Source organism: Ptiloglossa arizonensis, chromosome 2 (assembly GCF_051014685.1).
Source record: "Ptiloglossa arizonensis isolate GNS036 chromosome 2, iyPtiAriz1_principal, whole genome shotgun sequence".
Taxonomy (NCBI): Eukaryota; Metazoa; Arthropoda; class Insecta; order Hymenoptera; family Colletidae; genus Ptiloglossa; species Ptiloglossa arizonensis.
In genome coordinates this window covers 18,538,107-18,553,942 of record NC_135049.1, presented here as the reverse complement: position 1 = coordinate 18,553,942, position 15,836 = coordinate 18,538,107, and the positions used below count along the sequence as shown (strand labels likewise).

At 38.8% G+C, this 15,836-nt stretch overlaps 1 protein-coding gene and 1 non-coding gene across 6 annotated transcripts in view; both read left to right on the top strand.

Moving 5' to 3' along the window:
* Positions 1-15,836, top strand: part of Sprt (PDZ domain-containing protein sprite) — a 145,580-nt gene that overhangs the window by 115,126 nt on the left and 14,618 nt on the right. For 4 of the 5 annotated variants that reach the window (XM_076305262.1, XM_076305260.1, XM_076305261.1 and 1 more), the window contains exons 2-4: positions 7,432-7,563; positions 9,727-9,820; positions 14,658-14,738. In XM_076305262.1, the coding sequence (XP_076161377.1) occupies positions 7,484-7,563; positions 9,727-9,820; positions 14,658-14,738 (255 nt within the window). In that variant the 5' untranslated portion in view covers positions 7,432-7,483. Of the gene's footprint in view, positions 1-7,431; positions 7,566-9,726; positions 9,821-14,657; positions 14,739-15,836 lie in introns of those variants that run through there. The other variant, XM_076305265.1, reaches the window with a different exon arrangement.
* Trnav-uac (transfer RNA valine (anticodon UAC)) lies at positions 6,569-6,641 on the top strand. The gene has a single exon. It is a non-coding gene; the product is annotated as a tRNA-Val (tRNA).

Genomic DNA, 15,836 nt, shown 5'->3' with positions numbered 1-15,836 from the left:
AGTACAATGTATTCGCAAGATTTACATCCTCATTTATCGGCACAATGTACACCGAACGGTTGTATTATAATTAAAACTTTACCTACCACGTGGAATAACGATGCTCCCAAGTATGAAAATTCATTCGTTCACAGTTTGGAAACACATTGTCCCAAATTGTCCGCGGTCTGCTTTTCTGCACGTATCTATCTTTCGAGCGTAACCAACTGTTCGATAAACGAATAATTCTATACGGTATTAATTAAGTTCTCGTTAAATTACAGTGACAGTGTATCAATTATGTTAATTGTATTGATAATGACCACGATCGATGTAGTTTCTAATGAATAAGCAACGGTGCGATTTACGTTCGAAAACTACCATAAATTAAATCTTCATCGAGCGTACCTGTTGCAAAAAATCATAATATTCAATTAAACGAAAAAGGTTGCGTAATTCTCTTACGAGACACGTGTCTGTGATATTAAATCGGAAAGTTACGTGTAAAGATTTGAAAAGTAAAAGAGTTTGACGTTAATGTTTATTAATTAGAATAAGAGAAGTAACATCGAGTCTCTTTCTTGAAAATAAATGCCTACACTCGGGATGATTCGGGGAGATGTTAATCTGGCCGTATCTTCGGACTCTTTTATAATGGCCGTTAGTCGAGAAACAGGATGTTGGCTGGTTTGAAACTTTTTAGGGGAGGGGCCTTGTCTGGGTCAGGTTATCACCTAATCGGGATAATGCGACGCGTGGAAGCCCGTCAGCGACATATAATATTTCGCACGGGATTCTACGAATTTTTTCGATATTTTTGTACTATTTTTTCTACGGTGAAGAAATGTATTCTCCAACGTACGAATAATATCGCAATAATGGTTAACACTCGATAAACTTCTCAATACTCGGCAGTTTTATTGCAGGATATATTTCAAAACTGTACAACTTCTCCGCGTGGTTCACTAAGCTCGCATTACGCCAGCGGGAGATTATTATGGTATTCTTTATCGCGCAATCTTCAAATTCATGACAATTAATATCCTTTTAAACTCTTTAACAAACTTCCTTACTTTGTTCCACTATACCTACGGTAAATTATTCATCCGTTAATTACGAGATATCGAGCAAAATATAATGAATGCAATTATGAAAACGTTCTTATCAGCATACGTTATACGCAATGGGTGCTTTCGAAGTGGATGATGAAACTTTAAGAATACATTTTAGTCGCGGTGAGGATAAAAAGGGGTCGGCTGAACTTTTAACCACTATAATCACTTTTTGTTTACGACGGAGTTTGGCAAGACTGCTTATCAAGTTTCACTGTCATCATCTTCTTTATATTTAATACCTGTTATCGGATAGTTCGTCTCAGCATTGGAATCGGTGCATCGTAAACTAAATAATTCATAAGCGAGAGCACTCAGCACAATTTAGCCAGATCGCTCGAGAATTTCTCGTTAATAATTACAGCAATTTATAAATCGTTCAAGAATCGATTGCACAGTTTGCACGTTATCCTGATTTAACGCTCTCGTTCAAATAATTATTGACGTTCGTCCGTACTGTGAATTCGTTGCTTGGTACGACAAAATTCAAAATACCCTAAAAATCGTTAAACATCGAGGTATGCATCATGGCGGTTGAAAATCATTTCCAGCAATTCCTCTGATGACACGCTCTCGGTAAACTTCGTGGTAAACGTAAAGTAGTTTACTCCAAAGGATGTGCATCGAGGCCCCCATGGTAACGATCCCTTTTCATCCTGGAGACGATTTTCTTCGTCTTTTTCGAGCACACTCTGTAGATTTACAGTATATTTATGGTACGTATTCTTAATCGTGCTCAACCGATACAGGTATCTTGCCTTTTTACAATTTTTATCTCTCGTATTTTACACGCTCGTGGCATGTACCATTGATAAACATACACGAAGGACATGTTCGGATACCTGAACACCTAGTCGTGGTGTGTATAGCTATGTTGAGTGTATCCTACCGATACTTTAGGGGTACCTTCTGAGATATAAAGTGGGGGCACTCGAAGTCACGGGAAAAAAAAAACAAAAAAAAAACAGATGTGCTTTGTTCGTGACGTTCGTGAGTTCCAACATGGTGGGATCCTACAGCACACCTGACAGACAGCTGTCCTCGTCACGGCTTCGTCATGGTTCTTGGCCACGTATAACACACCCTACCCCATCGTCCATTGGTATATTGTACCGTATATCAAGCTATGCATGCCCTCGTAAATATTCCATTTGCTAACCTCACTCTGCAGGGTTCAGAATACAACTGACGGTTGAACATTGGTGGATTGTATACTACTGGGCTCTAGATATGCAATGTACGATACAGTCGACCAGAAAAAAGCATTATTCTTTCAATATTTTAACGATGCACGATTTGAACGTTATACACACGACGATAAAGAACGTACACTGCTGTTCAAAAGTTCGGAGGATCTTTCGATCTTGATAAAAGTGATGCTTCTTTGTACAAGCGTGTCACAAAATTGATTCATCTCCGTTAAAAGTACGTTACTCGGGTACGGTACGAGATAAAAGTCAGTCGGTTAGAAACCATGGTTACCGTGGAATCGAATAAACGAAGGGATATCAATTTTCGAGCAGAATTTAAATATATTTTCACAACCTTCTCTGATAGAACGAACGAACGTAAATTGAAAAGAAAAAACTCAGCAGGGAAGTGGTTAACCGACAGTTTATCGCGGAAAAGTTTTCACTTCTCCGTGGAAGTTTAGGTTGTTAAGAATTCAAGGCGATAAAACGTCTGAATTGGGAAGGAAACCCCTGCTGAATAATTTACATATTTACGTATACCGTACCTTGGAAAAATGTCTTGATAAACATGGGTTCAGAAGTCTCGACAAGAGCTATTAAAACGAGTACCAACGAAATCGTATCGACGATCTTGTACAACCTTTTCTTATGTAACGTGAGCAGGTATGGGTAGACTCGATATCGGTTAATAATCAATGTATGCAATTCAGTTAGAAATCAGCCGGAAATGTCGGAACGCCTGCGACAGACCATGCCACAGAGTATCAACGCGAGTATGGCTTCCAATGGAGGCCACTTTGAACATCTACGGGGAAAACACGCGGTAATTTACAGTGGCTGTCGCTTCAAAACAAAAGATTTATGGATCTGCGTTCATCCGAACTTCTCTTCCCGTAAATGTAGAATACTGCAGTAGATTCCTCGACAGAACTTTCAAATCACCCGGTACAGAACTGTACCAACGTGCACACGATATTTTCTTTCTTTTATTCCACTTTTTAAATATTTAGAACCAATTATAAAAATATATTTGAGAATTTCTGCTCCAAAGTGCATATTATCCCTATTGTATCGCTTTGATTGTTGCAGATATTAAGTATGATTTCACTTGATTATCCAGCAAGTACATTGCCCGTGTTAACTCGGGTGTGGCCGTTAAATGGTTAATATGGGATAATTATGCAGATGTTGTATATTTATCTTCGAATTCGTTCATACACGCGTGTTTACAATGTTCATTGTCTGTTGTCAGAGAGTGTGAATAATTTTTCAACGCACGAATACGAACAATTCGGCGATTGAAATTTGTCACCGGTCGATTTGCAATTATTTATTTATTTGCTTGAACCTATAAGGCGAGTGAACTGTAATAAGAATTTTACATTACTTTATACATTAAGTTCTGAATAGTACCATTACCAACATTATTCTTTGTGTATAAACTTGTATATATATTTGTATATAAACTTAACACATTGTAGATCTTTTTATCACGATTCGAAAGGAATTGCATTGAATGCAATTGCGTTGCATTGAATATTTTTCAACGATTTTTCTTCCACAATGAAATTTCATTAACATTGTCTTCTACACAGCACCACTCGTCCTTCCGTTACGCTTTCCGTTATTACGCGATATCAAAACGATCCGCGGTTGTCGCAGAGAATCGAATCCGTCGAACGAATAAAATTCAAATACTTATCTCTCCACTCTTCCGATCGTGATTTACCGCCACAGTAACGAGCGATCTTTACCATAAATTCCGTCAAGAGAAACAACATCGAAATTTCTTTCCCCGATCGAAAATTCACCTTTGTTACCTCTCGATGTTGCGGTTGCGTTTACACGTACAAATCATTCGTTACACGTGTTCCCACTCGGACGAATGGTTTTCCGTGCACGTATGTTCGCGCACGAAATATCACTCCACGGACGAGCCGATGCACGAGAGCACCCAATGTACATAACCGGAGTACACAACGAAATAGAGACGCTTATCACCGATCCAGTTACCGGATTGCTAGGCATCCCTCGAGTACACACATCGGTTTGTTGCCAATAGGTCGAGGTTGACTAGATAATTGTATTAATTAATCTCCGCCAATGTGTCCCCAAACAGTATCAGCGAAATGGATTGGCCACGAAACAGGATGCAGCGGAAACGCTGCAATTGCTAACTCCGCGAGAGGTTGGATAAGATATGGGTAAAGTATGGTAAATAAAGTAACGAAGGGTCGCGCGCGGGGGGATGGGGAAAAACGAGCGGATATTAATAAACATGAATGGCAGCGAACAGCTAGGAAAGCAATGTCTGGAAACGTAATCTTGACGCGGAGTCTAATCGCTCATTCTTACTTTCCAATCTCTCGCACACGTGCATCACTCTGCACCCGCTAAACACTTACGCAGGCTGCGTCGCGCGTCCGATTATCCGGTGTCTACGAGCTTGGTAATTTACGTAGACGCACACGCACACCGTGTCACGTACCGAAGATATAAATGTACAGGGATATCGCAACGAGCCGAAGGAATGAACTTTCTCGCGCATAACTTATGCAGATCAACTGGCCAATGTGTAGGGTTACTTAATACACTTACGTGTATCGCTCGTAACGTTGCCACGGTCGATTGTGTAGCGCTGGTTTAGAGACCACAACCGTACTGGCGCCTCTCGAACACCTCTGCAAACAACAACTCATGATCCAAGCGCGAACTCGTATTTGATTTTAAGCGCGTTGTAGACGATCCCTGTTTATTTTCAAACCGTCGAAGAAAATTCAGGTTTCGTTTGATTTTTATTTCTTTTTTGTTTCATACGTTGCTAGATTAATAGCTTCGAGCCAGAGTTATCCGTCCCGTGTCCCAACGTCCGTGAATCTTAATTATTTTTAACAACGATTCGTCTTCGCGTATCTGGTCTATCGGGTACCGTGTTATTCGATTAAAATTGGAGAGGTTTTAACGAATTGGGATTTAGTTGGACGGTTGGTAACCGGAGATGAATAATTATATTATTCAAAATGGCTACCTTTTCCGATGGATGCTGCAGCCACAACGAGTATTATGGTTAAGGATTTCGTTAGCCGCATTTGTTAGGGGATTTATTCGGGCTGCTTGAATTTCTATGAGTGCCGAATCAATTCCGGGGTACTGTTCGTGTTTGCATCTGGAAATTTTATTCGATCGAGAGACCAACAGTAACGATAACTTTGTCGAGATGATTATGCGATTGAACCAGGTTCAAAAGTTTGTTCGTTTTTGCAAGAATAATTGTGTCTAGTTTTCTCGATATTCGTAGTGGTTTTTAGATTACGAACAGCAGCTCGAGGAATATTTATTGCTAGGCGTGAGAAATAATTTCTTGCACAAAACCATGGTCTCTAATTCGAAGGATTTGGGTTAACAAATGTAGCCATTATTCTCACGATTAAAACTCAGAATTCCTAACAGGGTAGAAACAAAAGCTTACATTTTTGTTCTTGGTAACTATCACGAATGGAATCTTGATACGATAGATTTTAATATTCGTTTTAATTGTTATTTGAATAGTTACTGCAACAGTTTCAATTCGCTATTTCAATCTCCAGTATCGATGCCAAAACCATGACTGGAATTAATATCGAAGTTGATGCCGAGACCCTAATCAGTGTCGATATGTTAAACTAATTTCTGTTCTGCATAACAGTTACTCAACATGACAGTTCAGTGAAACTGCTTCTAACACGGAGCCAGTGTTATATCAGTCTTCGAATCTGGCACAAACCTAATATACCTATGTAATACAGTATAATTAGGAAAATAATACACAAGACACGTTTTGCATTCTATATGTTGTTGTGTTCTATCATTAGGAAATTCATAAATAAACTTCCATTTATTTTGACGCGTACCTCGATCGCTCTATATTTTGTAAAACGTCTTATAAATCTTATCCGTTGACGACAAAATTCGAATTAATGTCATGTATCGTATTACATGCAACACACAGTGTTAAAGTGAATTATAAGATAATTGTTTTTCACGCGTGGTTGAAATAAATTGAAACACTACTATTATAAAGTATAAGTAAAATAACACGAAACCGATATTTTCTCAGTAACGCAAATTTTGTTTTAATAATTCGAAAAGCGTAAACTCGGACAAACCTATCGAAAAAAGGCTCTTTCTTGAATCGTGTCAGGTAAATAAAATCAGTATTATCAATTTTATTGCTGTGAAATATTGTCGGATAAAATAACTATTCTATGAATAACTCCAGTGAATAATAAAAAATGAAAACCAACGGGTTCCGTGGTGTAGCGGTTATCACGTCTGCTTTACACGCAGAAGGTCGCCAGTTCGATCCCGGCCGGAACCATTTATTTTTTTTTCCATCCCAAACGTGTAATAAAATCCAATATTTACAGTGATAAAACAATCGCGATCGAGAAATCACATTTTATCTCACACCGATCGATTATTTCTCGCTAATATTTTAAATTTTACACGAAACGCTATATTCGCGGTAAATTTTACGTACAAACTAGTAATTCTTCATTCTTTTAAATAAAACATTAATTTTTGGTATTCGAACAGGTCGAATTATCAAAACACTTATCGCAAAATTATATTGGTTTGTTCGGAAAGTCATTTCGTTTTTTTTCTGTGAAAATAACACATAATTTATTCAGAAAGTATAAACATTTTATTAAATTATACCTTCTCCGTTTTGGAAAACGCAATGACTTTCCGAACAACCCAATACTTCAATTTCAATTAATTTCTACGAAAAAGTAGTTACCATGTGCGCAAGATAAAAAGACGCGCCATAATTGGAAGAATGGCTATCCAAGATAGTTGGTACGTATAAAATGTTAGGAAAACGCGACGTAACGGGAAAAATAGCTTTCCACTCTGTTTTAAAGCATCTGAAATTCAATGTACTGAACGTAACACTCCACGAACGAAAAGGTTAATGATAGTAATTAACTATCGGTATCGTGAACCGTGTTTCAAAATACCGTAACTCCGTCAATTGCTCGTGTACCGTTTAAAACAGTTTCTTTATTTAACTGTACGAATTACGATCGAACTCGTTCCAGGAATCAAAGGCACGGTCCGGGTTACGGATAATCGATCTGACAACCGACCGTTATTTTCTGTTTCAGATGTCAACGTAGCAGGGAAATTAACATAGATTGCAATGTTGCTGTCTTCGCTATGAACGAGATCCGTTGCTACGCTGACTCGCCCGTGCTCGCTGTACATCAGTCATTCAACCGGAATGGGAAGGCACTTAGGTGTGATTATTATAAACGCAGGCCATGCTACCGCATTATATATCACGTTTTTTTTTTTTCAAACGCTGATTCACACTATCCGTCAAGCAATCGCCCGCCCTTTAATGGGTTTTGCGTAGTTGTACTAGCACTATCCGTCACCGTTCCGTCGGCCAGTTTCTTTGAAGAATGTTTTAACGGATGGTTACCTGACGGATAATGCGAATCAGTGATGTCCAACATATATAAGTTCCAGAGCTTAGGAAACTTCCTCCACTTCGTTTCCGTTAGCACGGTATAGGAATGGTTTTCTGGTGCATTGTGCGCGCTAGATTCATAAATAAACGTAACACGTTTGGGGCTGAGATTACCTGTACAATTTCTCTGTATTCGAATACTCGAGTAATTGGATGATTCGATTATTATTTGTATAGCTCAACCTTAGTAGAAGTATACGAATACCTACTATCTTCTTCGAATATCAATTGTTGAGTATTCGAAGAATGGGATTTGAATACTCAAATATTCGTGTAGTGATATTCGAGTACTCAAATATTGGTACAATGGTACTCGAGTATTCAAATATTGGTATAATGGTACTCGAGTATTCAAGTATTGGTATAATGGTACTCGAGTATCCAAATATTGGTATAATGGTACTCGAGTATCCAAATATTGGTATAATGGTACTCGAGTATTCAAATATTGGTATAATGGCACTCGAGTATTTAAATATTGGTATAACGGTACTCGAGTATTCAAATATTGGTATAATGGCCCTCGAGTATTCAAATATTCGTACACTGATACTCGAGTACTCAAATATTCGAAAAATAATACTTGAATATTCAAGTAAGGATACTCGAATATTCAAATCATAATACGTAAATATTCGAACAATAACCTTTACTCATACAAGGTATACAAAAAAAAAGAATAAAATTGTTTTCAACTTTTACACGTAGAATCATCCCCTCTTCGACTGTACCACGATTTTCAATGCACTCTCTATAATAATTCAAATTTTCACAGTATTCCAATACCCATCGAATGTTTGAGTATTTAAAATTATTCGAATCATCCAGTCCTAATTACGATGTTTTGGAGTAAGTGGTGCACAAAGCTTCACGAGGAACTTCGTCTCGTGGACGATCTATTCGAGATCTCGAATAGACAGTCCGAGAATCTCGAAATACGGCCGAGATGATCGTGAATTTCCGATCCGAGACTCGTATGTAAACCGAGTTCCCGATTTCTCCGAGAATCTCGAATTTAGATCGAGATTCCGCTTGCTTCGAGACGCTTGGAATTGGCGAGCAATTTGCTTGCGACTGGCTCGACAGGGAGAGATAGAGAGAGAGTTCGTATTTCATGCATTGATTTGTCACTAGTGATTGAAGAGAAACGATCCAAGCTCATCGTGAACATCGTTACCTATCAATCTTCAGTATTTTTTTCTTTTTTCATCGTTTAATTTTCACGAGACCTCGTTTTTTCTCACACTTTGCTCGCTGAATCTTTTCCAGAATGATTTTCCACGAGTGTAATTGCGCTGAATTTTCACGCACTGATTATTCCCTCGGCTGCTTGTTAGTCAAGCAAATTACTCTACTGAACTGATTGTATATTATTGTACCGAGTGGTCATGTTAACGTAGATCCCGATTCTCTTGAAAAGAATATTGGAAAAAACGATAACGTTAATACGTAAGTTACCGTAAACCTAGTGTACGGTAAAACCTCGATTATTGCACGAGATCCTCGTTCGTTGCATTTTATCGACGAGTGGAAGGGATTGTTAGTTGCAATTAGCAACGAGGGAAGTTGGAGGGAGAAAGTAACGCAATAGTGATCATAAGTAGTGAAGATACTTCTCGTTGGATTGGTTAAATTGATCGTTGCTTAAATGTTCAAGCTTGCTTTCGCGCGACACGATGATAATTAAATACAGTAATTATTCTTTATCAAAATTCTTCGTAAAGATAAATTTTTTAGTTACGTGTTCGGTTATAATCGTTCATTTAAATGCAACGAAATTTCGTATTTCGAAACTGAACAGGTTATTAAAGCTTGCCCGAACAGACTGCAATATACGGTTGCATCGCGTACGATTGTACAATGAGAATATGCAGCTGTCTAACTCTTATTATGCAGCATATAGTATATTAAAGAGGGTTGATTTCAGGGGATCGAAGAAAAGTGTGCTATTTTATACAACTGACTGCGGCGACGAAAAGGAAGATTTGGGATTCAAGCTTCAACAACGATCAGTGTCTCTGGTAAGTTTCACAAATTTTATTAAATCGAGCAAAACATTTCGATTCACCTTGTAAAAAAGTCAACACAATTATGCTCCATGTTTCACTACACTTATTAATTCGTATCAGTAACATACAGGTATAGTAATTGTCCTGTAATATTATACTTACAGTTTCACGAATAAAATATAAAAATAATATATTTAACATAAACAGCGTTTCGGTAACGATCAGAAGAAAATTTGTGTTACCGAGTCAGTTTCTCTATAGATATACTCCAACGCACTGTTCGATGCAGTTCTTCGCAGTTTCGTTAAATATCCTAAATTGTCCTTTATTTTATAAAAATCCGCGATCCAATTTAGACAACCGCACTTGTTTCGCAATAACCGTTGTACCCGAACTCGAGAATTCTACAGCGGAGTACTATCGACGATTGCCCTCCAGGAGAAAAATAAGCAAGAAAATAACCCGGTTACGTGTACCAACGGTGAAGCTATTGAAATAAGTTATCAAACGCTATCGGTAACTTTCCACGGTGATAACATTCATAGTTGGGCGAATCCTGCCGATTACCTGCCACGGTTACATCGTTGTCTATTGCCGAATGGGGAAATCATCCTTTTGTTTCGCGTGTTTGGTTTCATAACAGACGATCGAGCAAAGGAGAGAGAATCTTACTCCTACGATAAGAATCTCTTAGGAGGGGAGTCGTTTCACGCGAACGTTGCTGACTAATCTCGGGTTAGAAATTGGCGTATCCAGTATCTCTTCGGGATCGTCTTCCGTCTTCCGGGTCGCCAGAGTTGATGGAAACTTCCATCTCCCCACCCTGACAATGATTACACGTTTCCCAACTCGTGGCGTTCCTACACCACCAGCACACCCACGATCACCGATGATTAACGAACGTACTCGTTGGCGTACCGAGGATGCTTTTAATCGCTTCAATTAAATGCGTTGAACCAGCACGATCCGCCAGCGGGAGGTTTCATCGTGCATCGATGACAAAGCATCCACCTTTGCCGGTAATAAACCGAGATTCTTTGTTTCGTGGTACCCCCAAGGGGGTATGTATAGCATCGTGGAAGCCAATCCTGTTTTATATCCTATTAGTCATACGTACGTTCACGAGCTCCGTTTCAACGTGTACCGCGTCTATGTTACATTGAATGACAAGTCAATTACGCTTCGCGAAAGACGGTGGTAATTACGAGGAGGTGTAGCCGGATTATCTGGTGAATCGGTGAGTGGTTGCTTTCGAGTGAACGGTCGACGTAAATCGGCGATATACTTGCTCGAGCGGAAAAAGGTGTTTCGTCGGAACGTAGGATTGATCCCATAATCGTGTAATTCGGACGGGGTTCGTTAGCCGGGTTTGTGGGAAGATCTCGTTCCCGTATCGGAAAGCGATAATTATCGCTGGACGACAACGGAAGTACGGCCGAGTATGCGGAAGCATCGTGGTAATTATAATTAACGACGACACCTTTCGAAATTGTCGAAGAAAGCGAGTTTCGAGTAACATTTTTGGGTACAATTTCAGGAAACGGTACATATGTCGTACAATTTGAAGAAATGGTACGTATGCCATTTTGAGCAAAGTTGTTGCTGGACGACAATAGAAGTGTGTTAAGTGTAGGTAAGCATTCTGGTAATTATAATTAACGATGATACCTTCCCAAATTGTCGAAGAAAGCCAATAAGCGAGTGTCGAGTAACATTGTTACGTACAGTTTGAAGAAACGGTAAGTATACCATTTTGAGCAAAGTTGTTGCGTGTTAAGTGTAGGTAAGCGTTGTGGTAATTGTAATTAATGACGACACCTTCCCAAATTGTCGAAAAAAACCAATAAACGAGTGTCGAGTAACATTGTTACGTACAGTTTGAAGAAACGGTACCTATGCCATTTTGAACAAAGTTGTTGCGTGTTAAGTGTAGGTAAGCATTGTGGTAATTGTAATTAATGACGACACCTTCCCAAATTGTCGAAAAAAATCAATAAGCGAGTGTCGAGTAACATTGTTACGTACAGTTTGAAGAAACGGTAGGTATGCCATTTTGAGCAAAGTTGTTGCGTGTTAAGTGTAGGTAAGCATCGTGGTAATTATAATTAATGACAACACCTTCTCAAACATTGGAAAACATCTAAGAAGTGAATCTCAAGTTACACTGAGTATAATGTTACAATGCAAAACAGAAAAGAAAACAATAGATATTATGCCATTCTAAACGAAGCTGATAGTTATATGTAGAAAATTATACCTATGTGAAAGCAGCGTCATAATCTGCGCTATTATCTTATAGATATCCCTAAAGTGGACCTAAAGAATAGATTGAAACCTCTAACTAGTATTGCCTATATCCTGTCAGAATTATTCTGTCGCGTGACTTTATTTTGTCCGAAAAGACGAAACAAAAGTATTACAAATTAATGAATCAAGCGATACCCCAGCAGAGAGAAAAAAAATTAAAAACTTTTTCTATCAAGTTTCACCAGAATCGTTTTATCGAAATAAAAAATTTCTAGCTCCCCACATTGAGCAGAAATATTGAGAAGATGTATCGCGTATCAAAATACGAACACTCTGTGTAGTCTGGCCTGTTCTCAACGACCCAATTCCGAAAATAGAATAAAAAAATCTCCTTGGTTCCTATTGTATCGTTAATTCCAGGGATCTCGGTTCGAGAACGTATTGACAAGAGGCGTCGTCACCAGGTCAAACAGATTTCATAGTTTCGGTATCTGTGTCTTAACAGGGTCGATGTACTCTCGCATTCCATGATCACTGTACATACATACCAAGTGTCTCACACGTATGATATGTGTATTGTCGTGAGAATTTCCGAGCACGTCGAGAAATCGTAATTCTCACGAGCCCTACAATCGGACCTTTCGTGCAATTTCTTGGTCGAGCTGCAGTTGCACGCCATTCGCCTTGAGCGACTCGAAAAACACATTTATTTTCTCCGGTTGAATAAAATCCACCTCGCCTCCCCTCCACGGGATTTTGGCGCAACAACGACGATAGTTTACAACCAGTTGCCAACTTGTCGCAAAAAAGAAAATAAAAGAAAAGAAACGAACACGTACCCTATAATCGGCAGATTCGAAAGGATGGACACCCAACTCCAATAAAGAAAACGTAAGAGAGATCCGTGTTCTATCTGTTAGGAGACTGGGGCGCTCGTTAACTTCGAGTACGACTTCAGCCCATAGAGCCGGAAAGTTAATATGTACTTCTATAGATGTTCGAGAATATAAAGATTACGAAGGAACACGTAGAACCTCGTGGGCAACGATAGAATGCAGCAACGAGTCTCACTGTACCGGAATATCGTTCTATTCCTTCGTGAAATAAAACACTCAAAGACAGAAGATACGAAACTATTTTATCGTTATCCATGTACACGACCGTGAAATTGTTTTTTCTTATCTTTCGAGGAGTGTATTTATTTTCATAAAAATAACTTAGTAGTAATAATAACTTCATATATTCGTTTTACCTACGCATCGAACCGAGGGCAACGTAACGAAAGTTTACAAATATTCCTTCGCGTTTCGATTTACAAGAATTTTAAACGATAATGTCAAATTTTGAATAGTCGATCGATACACATTTTACAAAATTATCTTAAACGTTCAGAGTATGTGATTTTCCATAATTTCTTAGAAATAAATGTTTCAAGTGTACAAAATCGTTCAAGAAAAATAAAGCGTTTCTTCCACATATTGCATTCTCGGTGCAGAATATTATTTAAGGCAAGTTTACGTTCGTTAATATTTTTTTTTTTTGTGCAAAGAAAGAAAAAGTGTTTCGAAGTGTCTGTCGAGGATAAAGCATTGGAACAATTCTAGTTGTGTGCGCTGAGTGAGTAGCTGTCGAAAGTTTAAAAAGAAAGCTGTTGTATTGCAACAAAATTCACGATGAATCACGTGACAGGAAACATCTGACGGGAAGAATGATGCTCGAAAAGCTGACAGTTCTCGTTTCACAATTCTTACATATCGCTCGCGACTTTCTAGCTCCGTGCCTTAACAGGAACAAACCATGGTAACATCTTGATGCCCAACGCATCGTCTAATAATTCTCGTGGCTGTTTCATCATGGCTGTAACGCAATGACAATAACTGTCCCAAATCGTTACACTTATCTTTCTGAATGCCTTTGACACGTCGGATCACTTTGGTCCGGCTCGCATAAACTTCGTATAACAAGCTCTTTCTTCGGCAATGGTAACGACCTTCGAGCACGTTTAACTCGACAAATTATACAAGAACCTTGAACTCGCATGATTTTAACACTTTCGATTGGATCACTCCGTGCCAAATTACGTAAACCTGGAATAATAGATCCTTTCTTCGACGAGTAACGTTAACGACATTTGGGCGAGCGTAATTTAACAAATTGTGCAAGATCTCCGGACTCGTGACATTTTCATGAAACTTTACGCAAATGTTTATCGATTCGAGCCGAGAACTCTGTTGCACTCTTACTGTTTGACTTTAAGGGGTTAATCACCCCTTGTATCACAGCCACTCTAATTTTAGTAACTTTTAAACAGTAGATGGTATTGAAAAATGTCACTAATAAATATTGTACAGTTCCCGGAGGTCTAAGAACGAATAGGAAAATTTATTAGATTTCTTCATATTTTTGTCAAACATTTTTCCTACAGTGCGAACAACGAAAATATCATTTGTTGCTATTACCGGTATCTTACTGGAAACGAAAAATGGAAAAAAGTGTGGAACATTGAAAAATTGAAATTTCTTTGAGACTCGCGTTCGAGAAGTAAAATTGACGAAAATATAAATACTACTGCACAATAAATAACATCCTTCTTTCGTTTCAGACTGCTCTACATACTGGGCCTGGTTCGCAACAGCAACTTCTGGAACCCAGAATGGCGCAACTGGAGACCTTGGAAGCGAAGGTAACGAAACAGATCAGCAATTCTTCGACGCGAAATTTTCTTCTTTTCTCTGTACAAAATATTGCTCTCCTCTTCGAACACAAACAGTAAAATACATATTTAAGTACAATATTCTAAAATTTCGCGGTAAAAGGAAGAATTCCAACCTAAGGGTTGGTTCAGTACTTTGCATCGGTTCCACGCAACGAAACCTACAAATATTTATTTTCATTCCTCGAGAATGAGGGTATAGAATGGTCCCGTATCGCTAAGTTACCAAACTTCCCTCTGTACGTAAATACACACAGTACCGACCAAAGTTTCATCGTTTGGCAAATGTTTTCGTTTAAAAATTCAAACTTCCTCTCGCGTTTGCCAATTTAATATAATCGTAACGTTTCGTCGTTCGTTTGTAGCAGATTATTTCTACACTCGGGATCGTTTCTTCTCGTCTCGAGTTTATTTTACCAAGTATTCGCGAAAAGGCAGGTATATGGGTGCCATTTTTAACCACGCCATCGGAAGAAACCGAAGGCAATGTTTCACGGTTATTGGCGGGTCCGCAATAGCCCCCGGCTTCGTAAGGCTGTCCAACCAGTGATTTATATGCAGATGCATGAGCCGAACTGTGTTTCGTTTGGGGCCCTTCAACTCGCGCTCGGGCCCCTGGGACCGTGCCCGTGCGGGTGCTATTAAAACTGCCCCACGTCCACACACGGACACGCATTGGCGCAGCATCCTCAGAAATTGTTTTTTTAACGTTGAATATCCCTCGAGAAATCCTAGAGCTTTGTTTTCTTTTCCTTTTTTTATAAAAACAGACAGACACACACACACACGAGATACTGCTTACCAATTGAACACGGTCGAGCGAAACATGTTATTTTACCACGAAAGGTTATAAATTAAAATGTCTACGCATTGGGGTAACATCCTCAAAAATTGTTTCAACGTTCACCATCCCCTGAAAAATTCTAAAGTTTTGTTTTTTTATTTAAAAAAAAAAACACACACACACGAGATACTATTTACCAATTGAATAGGATTAAGTGAAACTGTTCGTTTTATCGCGAATATTTGTTACACATTGAAAAGTCACACTTGGAAATGATTTTTTTG